The 13,159-nt window shown below is 39.6% G+C and overlaps 1 protein-coding gene and 1 non-coding gene across 2 annotated transcripts; one reads left to right on the forward strand and one right to left on the reverse strand.

Moving 5' to 3' along the window:
• Positions 1 to 3,956: 3,956 nt before the first annotated feature.
• LOC117026400 (U6 spliceosomal RNA) lies at positions 3,957 to 4,062 on the reverse strand. Its single transcript, XR_004423753.1, has one exon. It is a non-coding gene; the product is annotated as a U6 spliceosomal RNA (small nuclear RNA).
• Positions 4,063 to 9,042: 4,980 nt separating this feature from the next.
• Positions 9,043 to 12,654, forward strand: ATP5MC3 (ATP synthase membrane subunit c locus 3). The gene is made up of 5 exons (XM_033112984.1): positions 9,043 to 9,185; positions 9,384 to 9,495; positions 10,692 to 10,769; positions 11,310 to 11,503; positions 12,180 to 12,654. Exons 2-5 carry the CDS (start codon positions 9,457 to 9,459, stop codon positions 12,292 to 12,294), a joined length of 426 nt encoding a protein of 141 aa, XP_032968875.1. The 5' UTR covers positions 9,043 to 9,185; positions 9,384 to 9,456; the 3' UTR covers positions 12,295 to 12,654.
• Positions 12,655 to 13,159: the final 505 nt, after the last annotated feature.

Here is a 13,159-nt window from a genome sequence, read left to right on the forward strand (position 1 = left end):
ACCTGACTTTTTCTTTGTCCTCCCAAAGACGGGCATGGTCCTATGACCTCGTCAGCTGGCTAGTATACCTACTAGGCTCTTGGAATTTATGTCATCATTTGTCAGAGCACACCGCTGCTACTTATCTCCCTGGCCTTGTACTAAACTAAGATCCATAATGTATGATCCATCCCATACAACACTGGGCAACTGAGCTGCCTGAATTCCAAAATTAAGGCCCCATCCCTTTCCTTGATTTGTACTTCCAAATTAATGACCCATGCCTGGAACAAGACAAGAGTTTGACTGCTGTATTAATTTCCTACGGCTGCTGTTAACAAATTACCTCAAATTGGGTGGCTTCAAACAATGTAAATTTATTACTTTACATTTTGGAGGACAGTAACCTGAAATAAGTATCACTGATCTAAAACCAAGGTATTGACAGAGCGGTATTCATTCTGCAGGCTCTATGAGAGAATCCATTACCTTGCCTTTCCAGATTCTGAAGGATGCCTGCATTCCTTAGCTAGTGGCCTCCTTCCACATTTTCCAATCCAGTAATAGCCTGCAGAGTCTTTCTCATGCTGCATCAAGCGGATTCTGTTTACATCATTACATCTCCTTCTCTGACTCTGACCCTCTAGCCTCCCTCTTTCACATATAAGGACCCTCGTGATTAAAGTGAGCTCACCCAGATAATCCAGGATAATCTCTCGTCTCAAAATCCTTAGCTTAATCACATCTGCAAAGTCCCTTTGGCCGTGTAAGGTAACATAGTCACAGGTTCTTTGGATTAGGACATGGACATCTTTAGGAAATGGCATAATTCTGCCCAAAAATAAACTCTAAAACTTATCTAAAGAAGTCACAGGCTTTCTATGGGGAAAGAATCTATCACTTCAGGCCCTGCATTTAATCTGAATTCCTCATACCTGGTCGTCCCCCTTTCCAGTTCATTCCCCAGAGCTCTCAGCTTGCTATGTAATCAAATGAAGTTAACTGATGCCGATCAGATATAAGGGTATGGTGTAAAAAATATGAATGGGATGTTTGAGCCAAGAGATTGAAAGATAGTGAGGAAATGGAGTGGGGTGGGGTTACAGATTTGATTAAAGTTAACTCTTGAGAAATTAAAATTATTAAGATCTTTAGAAAAGAATTTGTATATAATTTACTGTAGTCCAGTAAGTTTTCAGAAAGTTGGACTATCTACCTGCTGTCCATATTGTTATATATTAATATACCGTCTATTAGCCAGAGGCCATGGGATGAGCAGACCAAAGAAGAGAAGCTCTGACAATAAATCCCCCCAACTAAAGCTAGGTCCTTGTATTATTGGTTTAATAGTGGGGTAAGAAGTGAGCAAAACCACAGAAAAGCATACCTAGCACCTGGTATATCTGTTTTACTGAAGAATAATAAGGAGAAGAATTAAATAATTTAACAGGTGAGTTAAAGCATTTTAAGTTATCTCAGTCTTTACAATAGAGTATGATATAAACACTGCATGGCATTTTAGAGATAAAGTAGAACAAGGACCTTTTAAAAACTTTCACTGGTCCTTTAAGGCTATACTTCTGTAGGGGATTGGTTTATGCCTCTCTGCTGGTATGAGTTCTCTGGTAGAACAAGTTTAGAGGACTCCCTTAAATGGCCAAGAAAGGCAGATGGAATGTGGTCCAAGAACAACCTGAAACAACTGATAGAATTTGCAATTAAATAACTGTGGTACCATGAATATATGACCATTCTCCTGAAATGATTGACCTGCCCTGTAAGATTGTACAAGACTAAACAAAAATATAATGAGATAAAACAAATGCTTTACCATGTGTGGCTTTCCAAACTGAAATATTCCCATCAGTCAGGAATGCAACCCTCTAAATTAAAGCCTTTATCTACTATGAACTTTGCTTTCCTTTCCTGTAGGTGTTGATCATGCGTGTTTCTCTGACCATGTTTTCTACTTCAACTTCAAATACAAGTTTTTCATTTGAAACTTGCACATTTTGCTTATGCTTTCCTCTAGCCCAAATCAAGAAAGGCAATTTCAGCAAGCACTCTAATTTAATCCTTGAGGCTTAAATGAACCTCGAGGCTTCCACTTACAGACCCCACTTTGTAGAATGTATCTTCTTGAAGTTTTGCCTCTGAAAATCACACTTCCCTTAAAATTATTAGATAGCCAGCCATCACTACTTTAAGTCAAGTCCCCTGGCTTGGGGACATGACATAGGAAATTAACTTTAGTATCAAAGCTCATAATTTAGAAATTCTTAGAAAGGTGAAAAGAGTAAAGAAAAGTCTGGGACTATTTGAACAAAGTGTATAATTGAATAATTGACTAAAATCAGTGATATAATAGATGGCCAAGGAAAGAGTGATTTGTGCTGTGTAACCATGTTCCTCCTCCATAAAGTCATGATAATCCAAAAGTGGAAAGAAAATAAAGCACTACTTGGCATGATGCATTTGCACCATATAGAAACCCTATAATTCCCTAAATTGACATAAGACCCTCATATATCATGTGGCACCAGGACTAGGAATATGACCCTTACAAACCTCACTGGGGCTAGAGTAGCAGAAACATTTGATAAATACGAGTCCTCTCAAACATTTTGTTAGCATTGTAAAATTTCTTAACCATAAGAAGTTGAATATCTGGGTCCACTGAATACAGATGGATTTAATTTCTTGAAGGAGATTAAGGATTTATATTTTTAACTGATTATCTTTTAAAAAAATAGCTGAAATTGACATAACACCTTTCTATCACATACAAAAAACTCCAGACAATGTAGAGATAAGGAGGTACACACACACACAACACACACACACACACACACACACAACACACACTACTTTAAAACAAGGATAGCTTTGCCATAAATAGATTAGAGTTTGAATACTGGTATAATTTGAAAAGTATTGGGCCTAAAACTACGCCCAAGACCATCAACAAGAACTGAAATTCAACATTTAAGAACACTTTTTTCCTTTTGATTTAATTAACACAAGCACCATAGTGGGGATAATGTAATAAATTTGATCGATTATTGCGAATTATTAAAACTTTCCTAACATATTGGCATTTACATTTTTAAAGTAATTCATGCTTATGATAAACATACCAAATAATACAGAGAGAGGTATGTGAAGAAAAGTTAACAGTTACTCTCTTCTTTCTCCAACCCCCTTGCTCAATAGAGTGCCTATGAATGGGCCAAGTATATTCTAGACTGTGTGGAGACAGCAAGGAACAAAACCAAGTTCCTGCCCTCGTGGACTTACAGTCTAATGTGAGAGTTAAACAAACAAACACTAAATAACGCCAGGTCGCAATAAGTGCTATGAAGAAAAATAAAGAAATGTAAGGGATTCAAGAAGGCCTTGCTTAAGAGGTGACTGGAGCAAAGAGTTGAATGAAGTGGAGGTGTAAGCCAAGTGAATATCCAGGGGAAAGGTGTTCTAAGCCAACAAAACAAAACATGCAGTTCCGTGAGGTGGAATATTGTTGGCATGTTGGAGGAATAGCAAAAGGGCTAGAGCACCCAAAGCAGAGTGATTAAGGAGTTATCTTTTTATCCATTTATAGAAACTCTATGCATTTACCCTGTATAGTTATGCTACCAACTAGATACTGTTAAATTCATTCATTTCATTTACTTTCAATTTTTAGGGATTTTATTTAAATTAAAAAAGTTAAAATTTTTAAAAATTTAATTTTAAAAAAGTAAACTTTAAAAGTAAATTTAAAATTTACTTTTATAAATGGTTTGCATGGTTCCAAATTCAAGTCTACAAAATACAGTATAATAGAAGTCTAGTTTCAAAGAAGTCTAGTTTCTATTCCTGTTTCCTCCAACCTATTCTTTCCCCCATTAGTAACCATCTATGAACCTTCTAGTTTTTACATATAGGAAATACAATTCTCTCCACTTTTTCTATGGAGGTAAATGGTAGCATACTATAAAAACACAGGACACTTGAAGAATTTGTGTGTCATCCTTGCACAGGTACCATGCAAATCTTCTCTGTATCATTATAATTTTGTGTATATGCTGCTGAAGCAAGCACTAAGAGATTAAGATTTTACACGGATAAGAGTTCAGAACGTGGACACTGCCTGAAGAGAGATAGCTCACCACAGAGAGCCTTATATAGTCTGGAGATACCATGAAGATACCAGGCGCCTGCAGAGAGAGTAAATTGCCTGGGGGTGGACCAAAGGCATTGAAAAAAGAAGTGAAAGGGTAAATGCAGACGGACATTGCCTACCTCACAGCTCAGCCTAGGGCCTAGCTCTGCTTCAGCTTAGGGCCAATTCCTGCCAATATTCTGTTGCATCAAAAATGGATCAATGAAGTGCTTTAATGTTTTCGTTTTTTTAATTAAATTTTTCAGGCCCATGAGATTGTAAACACAGAATCCTTCATAGACACACAAAAATGTTTGTTTGAACAAATTCATGCCACATACCAAAAAATGTTCCTTGGGTTCTCTAAGTTTGAATTTTGCAATATTAGAAAGGAAAAGACATTCTAGATGTCATTATAATTTGTCCAAACTGACTAAAAACTAAAATCTTAGTTAAAAAGAGAAGAATAAATTTTTGCAAATTACTCTGTACATACTAAGCTTATTTATTATTGAGCAAAAATATATTGAGTGACTACTATGTCTAACACTCTGTTAGCTGCTATAGAAGAAATAAATATGAATTAGATCCAATCCCTGCCCTTGAGAATTTTACCATCTGTGCTAGTTATTAATTTATGACTTCTCGGCTACAAATCCATCCTCTGTCTTGCTTCCTTATTCTAGAGCTGGGCACTATAGGTTTTTCTGCTCTGATAACTAGCAAAATGTTAGGCTTTGCCAATAGAGGGCGATGGAAAGACACTGTGAGGCTAGAGCAAGAGGAAAAGGACTTCCTTCAGTGTGCTGTTCACATGGAGCCAGTAGATTGGTTTGCAGGAGGTGACTGGTTATGTTCACTTCAGCAGTCCTCGCGGTTCACTTGTGGCCCGTACAGGTGGAAGGTACTTTCCTATGGCAGCCACACACCGTCTATATTTCTAAGTTCTTCCTCAGACAAGAGTAGTAGCTATTCCTACAGTTGCTGTTTCTGCATCCCTTAGAGTCCACTCTATCTTTCTTAGACACCTTTTACTAGTTAACAATCTGTATATTAAGGTTTCCTTGTTCAAATTACTGATATGGTTTCTGTATCCTGGTTGGTCCCTGGCAGATATACCATGGAAAAAGGGAGGGAAAGACAAATGTAAGTTAGTAAATTCTGTGGGAGAAAGGCCATTTCTGCTATCATCACAGCCCAAAGATCAAACAGCTTCAGAGATCTATAGAATTACATATCGGTTTGGGTTGTATTGAGCTGCATAGAACACAAATCTAACTTTAGTGGCTTCACCAAATAGAGATTTATTTTCTCATGTAACATGAAGTCCATAAATAGGCATTTGAGAGCTGCCGTAGCTATTCAAAAATAAAAAGTTAAGAACTCAAGTTCCTTTTAGTTTTCAGCTTCTCCATCCTTAATGTGTGGCTTCTGTACTCATGGGTACAAGATTGTTGCTTCACCTCCACACACTGGGTCTGTATTCCAGGCAGGAAAAAGAAAGGGAAAAGGAAAAAAAGAAATGAGCCAGCTGAATCTAGCCCCTTTCTAAACATTCTTGGAGGCAATGCCAAGTAACCTCAACTCACATATCACTGATCATTCCTAATTGTAAAGGAACCTGGGAAGCTCAGTGTTTCTTAACTATGAACAGGGTTCTGTAAATAAGGAAAAAGGGGAGAATGGATATTGGATAGACCACTAGCTGTGAATGTCACAAATTAATTGAAAAAGGAGTAAATTTTTGAGATGAGCAAGAGTCAGCAGAGAGACTAAATCACATATCCTTATGTACTTATTCATTTTCTTTTAATGTAAGTAGTCTTTCTATATTAATTATTGGCCATGACATAAAATTGGTTTTCTTCAATAACTAGCATATCTTACCAAAAAAAAAGTATGGAATAATATTTATTAAGTATATTGTTTTCTTGTAACTCTTTAATATAAATTTTAGCCTAAACCCTCTGGCTCTCTCAGAGGACATGTGAGGTAGATATGCTTTCTCATTCTTTAAAGTCTTTTTTCCTCCAGCAAATAATTATTGGATCTTTTCTCTTTCTGTATGTCTGTGATTCTCTTTCTCTGTTACACACACACACACACACACACACACACACACTTAAAGATACAACATCTGCTCTTTGAACAGCTAATATTCTTCATAAATGTTTAAACTCTAAATAATAGAATCTGCAAAGGACCTATTCTCTCCTCTTCTAGACCAGTTCAACTGCTTATTGACATGTTGACAGCACAGGGCCTGAACTTAAGATTTCACCTCTCCCTGCCATAGGCATCTGCCCGTGTGTACTCTGGAAGAGATTCTGTTAGGAATCCTGGCTTCTCTCCTGCCTCCTCCTCCTCCTCTTCCTTAACAGTTACTAACCGATTTATGGTTGAAGGGATAGGAGCCTCCTGTAAACCAATTCCATACACAAATCCATTCAGAATAAATTTTCCCTTAAGAGGATCTATTATTGAAATATAAGACATATGATTGCGGATGGAAAAAGGACCACATGTTAAACCTGACAAGCTCAGGAGACTGAAAATAACCACATATGATGACATGAACATAAAAATTCCTAACTCAAGTAGGCCATGGCAGGATGTCGTCACACCCTTGGCCTATAGCTTCCTTGACAAAGGTCAGTCTTTACCTTAAGTGAGCTTGTCTGTTGTCTTTTTGCATCTAAGATAAAATACCCTTTGGAATGTCAGAGTAATCCCTTTTTCCGGACCCCCCCAAGGGGCACATCCCACCACACCAGAGCAAGAAACTACAAAATCTCTCATTGTTAACTTGTTCTCCAAATACCATCTCTATGTGCTGTAAAATGCTATTGACTATCCTGTACCCACCAATGTAAAAGAAGTGTGTGTCTCTCCATTTTGCTTTTTATCCAATCCCAGAGATTTACCTGCTTTGCTTTCTCCCACCCCCTTAATGTGCAACCAATGGATTTCATGTAACCTTCTTCCTTGGATTCTGATATATAAAATAAGTTGCAAAACGGTCATTTTCCAGAGCATTTTCTCAATCCGTTGAGACTTTGCTTCCCGGCAATTGTCAGTTTGGCTCAAATAAACTCTTATCAGCTTTCTCTTAGGCTGGATGTCTTTTCGTTGACATGATGCTTAATTTTATATATCAACATGAATGGCCACGAGGGTGCCTACATTAAACATGATTCCTGGGTGTGTCTGTGAAGGTGCTTCTGGATGAGATTAGCATTTGAGTCTGTGCATATGTTCAGTAAGAGCCATTTTTCTGAGACGTTTCTGTATTTGTCTGAAGAAACTGATTTGTCCAAAGTTACCAAAGATGAGTGTTAAAGTTGGGTAGGTTTTGAAAACACTCAGACTTTCTTTAGTCTCCAATGTGGATGGGCATTGGGGACCTGAATAGAACAGAAGACAGAGGAAGAAAGCATTTACCCATTTTTTTTCCTGTCTCACTGTTGAACTAGAACATCTCATTTTCTCTGGCCCTCATACTGGGAATTGCACCACTGGCCTCCCTGATTTTCAAGCCTTCAGATTCTGAATTACTCCACTGGCTTTCTTGGGTCTCCAACGTGGCAATGGCAGATCATGTGACTTCTCAGCTTTTCGTAATCAAATGAGCCAATTCCTCATAATAAATCTCCTAAATCTTCTTTTACGTGTGTGTGTGTGTGTGTGTGTCCGTCCTACTGATTCAGTTTCTCTGGAAAACACTGACTAATATAATCACAGGACACCATATACTTCAGGTAAGAACTGAGAACTTGGAGAAAATATACTACGGTAGTTATCTTTGACGTGCACATGTGAAGTAACGTGAATTATCTCTTTTTTGGGCTAAAGATTGAGCCTAAATGACTAACTTTCATGTAATGTTGAACCATTTGCATTTGAAATTGGATTAGTGACAAAGTCTTATTTATTCTTCAAGTTTTAATTCTCAGGACTTCTCCCCAGGCATGCTGCTAGGCGATACTGCACCTCTGTGCTAAGGAGAACAAGATGAGTCCTGTGGGCCAATGTCATCTGTGCCTGGGCTGTAGGTGGAAAGCTGAATTTCTGTTCCCAGTCACCCCTTCAGCTGGGCATACTAGATGTTTAATCTTTTATGTTGACTTGCATCACTTCTATTTGTTAGCATTACTAAGTGAAATGTACGGACTTCAAGGACCTACCAGAAGTTCAGTAAAAGCCATTTTTCTGAGACATTTCTGTACTCATCTGAAGAAAATGATTTGTCCAAAGTTACCAAAAACCGGTGTTAAAGTTGGGTAGGCTTTGAAAATACTCAGACTTTCTTTAGTCCCAGGCCCTACATGAAGTATGTTACAATCCCTTAATTCTTCCAATCATAGAGCAGGAAGAAAAACCGACCTCCCTCACTTTACAGGAGCCAACTTTGTGCCCAAATTCACAAAACTCTTAGATCTATTCATTTGCTAATTTCTTTGTCCCAGGACTTCTAGGTCAGGCCCTCTTTCACCCAAGGATGAGCCATACATCTGGAATCCTTTCCAGGTTCCTTTAGAGAAATGTATTCACTCTGCTGGGGACCCTAATATCTTCTGTCAAATAGTGAATGAACCCCTTCTATACATACACACACACACACACACACACACACACACACACACACACTCCTATTTCAGAGAATGACCTGGAAGAGGAACCCTCTACTAAAAAGCAACAGATAAAATGCAAATTTCACAAGGTATCAAATGAAAGAAAAAGGAGCAGTTTCCTCCAGCCAGCTCAGAGCAAAACCTGGTCAGCCTTCTTTGTCGGGGCTGGTTTTCAATTTCTTCTTTTTGTCGCTCCTTTACCACCCACTGTCCACCAGCCCGTCATTGGATGGCTGTCGGACTCCTTCCCAACCGGTTACCAATAAAGTTGATACAAAGTGACCTTGAGCGTCTTCCCTACTGCACCCGATTCCCCGCCTTTTCCATCCGGGTGCCGCGGCGCGCATAAGAGCCGCACCGCGCCTGCGCGCCCAGCGCCACTCCTTCGACCTCTGCCGCCGCCGCCGCCGCCGCCGCCACCTCCCGGGACGGTAAGCCCAGGACGCGGGAGCAGGGCCTGGCCGGGGCCGAGCAGCGCCCTTGGGGACCCATTCATTCTGCTGGCGTGTCGCTGGGCGCGGGGCCCAAGCTGACGGCGTGCACAGAAGCCCGCGGGACCTGAGGGTGGGTGGGGGAGAGAGGACAGGCCCTCGGAGGGCACTTGACCTTAAGCCTCTTTGCCTCCTCAGAGAGGAAGCGGGAGAGGAGCCCACGTCGCCTGTCACCCAAGTCCTCCAGCCGCGCCGCCCCGAGGAGTGTAAGATGTTCTCCTGCGCCAAGCTTGCCTGCACCCCCGCTCTGGTGCGTAGCCCAGGCTGGGCCGGGGACGGAGGGCCGGACCTCTTGGCCTGGAGCGTCCACGTTGTTGAATGGGGCGCCTCCGGGCGGCGCACATCGCCCGCTTGCGACAGCTCAACCCTCACCTCTTAACCTTTGTGTCCTTTTCTCCCTTTCCTCCTAATCCTGGGGCATCTCCCTCTGCTCCTTCCCCCCACCGCGGCGGTGGAGGGCAGCCGAGGCCTAGCTGTCAGGCCCCACGCGGTGTAGGTCAAGCCCTCCTTGCCCCCAGGCCTGGGGCGTCCCCCTCCCCCACCTCCTCGGTCACTCTGGGGGGTTGGTGCCTACACGAAGGTTGGGGTGCTGTGAAGGATGATGGGGGCCACTGAGGCCTACTTCAGCGCAGCAGCGCTCCATTGCCTACGTATCTGTAGGTCAAACTCGCTGCTGCAGAGAGAGGGACTTTGCCTCACCCTGTGTGGGTGGAGGAAGGTGGCGGAGGAGCCTAAAGCCTTTCTTCCTGCTCCTGAAATGTTATTTCCATAACCTTTTTGGAGGCTTTAGGTGAAGTGAAGATCTGGGAGATTTGTCCTAGAGAATCAGATCTTGGTTCTGAAGGGATTTTCTGTGACCTTACTTTAGTGGACATTCAAGGACAGGCAGACAGCTGGACTGGAGTATGGCCTTATGGTCAGAGTATCTCACCGATTATTCTTACTCTGATGTAGAATTGCTTAAACTGCTTTTTAATTTCATGAATAATGGACATACAGGAATACCTTGCAAATGGTGAGAGCCCATATTAACTGCCGAGCTATTTTCAATGACAGTCTTTTATAATGACACTTGTTGGTCCTCTTAAACTTACCAAAGAATGTGGGGTGTTTATTGTCGTTTTTCTGATCTGAATTGTAGCACCACAATAATGGAAATTTTAAAAGCAATACCTATTCTTTTTAAGTAATTGTTGTGAGAAATTTTGTTTAGTGTATTACAAGTAGCTTATGAGGCAAGCTTTAAAATTTCATTGGCAACTTTAAAACTATTGAAATTGCTTCACGTATTGAAAATGACATAAGAGCCAAGATATGTGCCAATACAGAAAAATATTGAACTTTCTGATTCATTTTTGCTGCTTGCTTTTTAGAACTCATGCTGCAAGAAGGGTCTTTGAAGTCTTATCTGTTTTCTTATTACGTGGAATCTTTTTTCCTTAATAGATCCGAGCTGGATCCAGAGTTACATACAGACCAATTTCTGCATCAGTGTTATCCCGACCAGAGGCTAGGACTGGAGAGGTAATAGTAATAATAGAATTTAAGTGACACTCCCAAGTAAGTCTTAATGGTTTTGATTAAAATGAAGACAAAAAACAACAACACAGATCCTCATTAATTAATGGTTTGAGTGGAATCCTTTTTGTCCTTTTACCCCAAAAAATGTGCAGAAGATGAACCAGTAAAATAAATTTCTGTATCCAAAATATATCCACCCGAGTTGACTAAGAAATATAGTCAGTATGTATATTTAAGTATTTATTCTTGGGTTGCCTATATTTAAGATTATAATAGCTACAGTGATTGAAAAGCCTACTCTGTGAAAAAGCATATGCACATACACTGTTTCTTAATTTTCTACAAACTTACAGGATGTAGATACTGTTATTCCTACAAGATTGGAATTATTCTAAGCCCTTGATATTTTTCTATTGTGCCACACCACACACATTCAAACTTGGCTATAAAATAGAGAACTAGTTATCATTTTGGCAATACAGTAATTAAAATAGCTATCTGTGATGACTGATTTGACCTTTGCCTTTATTTCCTGTTCTCTAGGGCTCTACGGTATTTAATGGGGCCCAGAATGGTGTGTCTCAGCTAATCCAAAGGGAGTTTCAGACCAGTGCAATCAGCAGAGACATTGATACTGCTGCCAAATTTATTGGTGCAGGTGCTGCAACAGTAGGAGTGGCTGGTTCTGGTGCTGGTATTGGAACAGTCTTTGGTAGCCTTATCATTGGCTACGCCAGGTAATTTCCATTGTCAGATAAGCTAGTTTAAGAGCATGCTTGAAATAGTTGGAAATTTAGAAAACTAGTGAAATAATAATAGCTACTTTGTATTAAGTACCTCCTCTATGTCTTGCATTATATTTTGAGGGCTTTACATGCATTATCTCACTTAACTCCCCTTAAGACCAGATACACTACAGCTTACCTGTGAAGGACTAGAGACACAGGTCTCTAAAGGTCATAGCTAGTAAGTGTCAGAAAATAAATTGTAACTCCATTTGGATTTACAGTCTGCATTCTCAATTGTTAAACTATACTAGGAATATACTAGAGCAATTCTTTAAAAGTATCAATTTCCATTTTGTCATTTAAGATCTTATTTCTAAACTATCAGATCTTAAAAGGTATAGAGCATACTTTCACAGGGATAAGAAAATGTCAGAACCCTCCAAAATGGATGAAAACTAACCATTTATATTGACATACAAAGACAGCTTTCTCCCTTTCCCCCATGTGATTAGGTTTGAGGAGACAGGAATGTCAAAAGCCAAAGCAAAAGATACAGGCAAATGCTTTTCCAGTGCTTTCCAGTTTACAAAGATCGCCACATTAGTAATCTGATTCTTTAACATTTACCAAACAATTGAAATTCAAATAATATCTCAAAGTAACAATTGTGTTGTGTCTCTTTCAGAAACCCTTCGCTGAAGCAGCAGCTGTTCTCATATGCTATCCTGGGATTTGCGTTGTCTGAAGCTATGGGTCTCTTTTGTTTGATGGTTGCTTTCTTGATTTTGTTTGCCATGTAACAGAAATTACTGCTTGAAATGTTGGCATTCATCTTAATTACGGATTAATTGTGTATCTTACTGTGACTCCGAAAACTATAGTATTGGTGTCATGGAAATATACGTTATTTCCAAAGTCATTTCATTAAAGATGAAAACTTTAATTTTTGCTGTGATTTGTACTTAACGAAATTTAGATCCTCATAAAGAAGGACGTGCATTCAGCAGATGCTGTTCAAGTCAAAGGGAACTACAGCAGTTGCCTCACTGATGAAAAAGATCCTAATGTAATTTTTATGGGAATTCTTTTATATAGTGTTCTGCACATTGTAAATTATAGGGCTTTTTGTTCATTAAATGAGAAATATTTGAGTGCTTTGAGCTTCTATGAGATATGATTAATTAAACCAAGATAGTTAATTGCTTAAGATGATTTTGTGTTTTTAAGTGCCAACACGAATTCAGTATTGGAAGCAGGATCACTTTCCAAGACTAACTTGGCTGGTCTTTCACAGCTGGATCTAAAAATCACGTCAGCTTTTTAGGATTTGAAACCTTATTAAATGGGGGTGGGAGGCAATTTTTGCTTTTCAGTAAGTCTTACATTAAGCAGTTGTGTGTCTATAATGAATCTTATCTGTCTTCTAAGAAGAAACTCAATCTAGCAGCTAGTTTCTTGCCTACACAAAGCTCATTAAAAGCCAGGTATCAATAAGTAAACTGAATTGGCTACATTTTTAAAGCCAACAGTTGCTAAAGCATTGCTTATCATTGACACAGATGTTTATAGTAGGAGTCTTGGGAATGATAGTTGGTTCAACAGTATTTTATTACTAACAGTATATGTTGCTTCTTGGTCAAATCTTTCCTATGAAAAGGAAGAAAG

The sequence above is a fragment of the Rhinolophus ferrumequinum genome, chromosome 8 (genome assembly GCF_004115265.2).
Source record: "Rhinolophus ferrumequinum isolate MPI-CBG mRhiFer1 chromosome 8, mRhiFer1_v1.p, whole genome shotgun sequence".
Classification (NCBI taxonomy): Eukaryota; Metazoa; Chordata; class Mammalia; order Chiroptera; family Rhinolophidae; genus Rhinolophus; species Rhinolophus ferrumequinum.

What these genes read in the sequence shown, in the direction of transcription:
- ATP5MC3 (XM_033112984.1), top strand. Translation starts at nt 9,457, where the DNA reads ATGTTCTCCTGCGCCAAGCTTGCCTGCACCCCCGCTCTG. An exon ending in TTGCCTGCACCCCCGCTCTG is followed by an intron (nt 9,496 to 10,691) that starts GTGCGTAGCCCA and finishes TTTCCTTAATAG; the next exon opens with ATCCGAGCTGGATCCAGAGT. An exon ending in CTTATCATTGGCTACGCCAG is followed by an intron (nt 11,504 to 12,179) that starts GTAATTTCCATT and finishes TGTCTCTTTCAG; the next exon opens with AAACCCTTCGCTGAAGCAGC.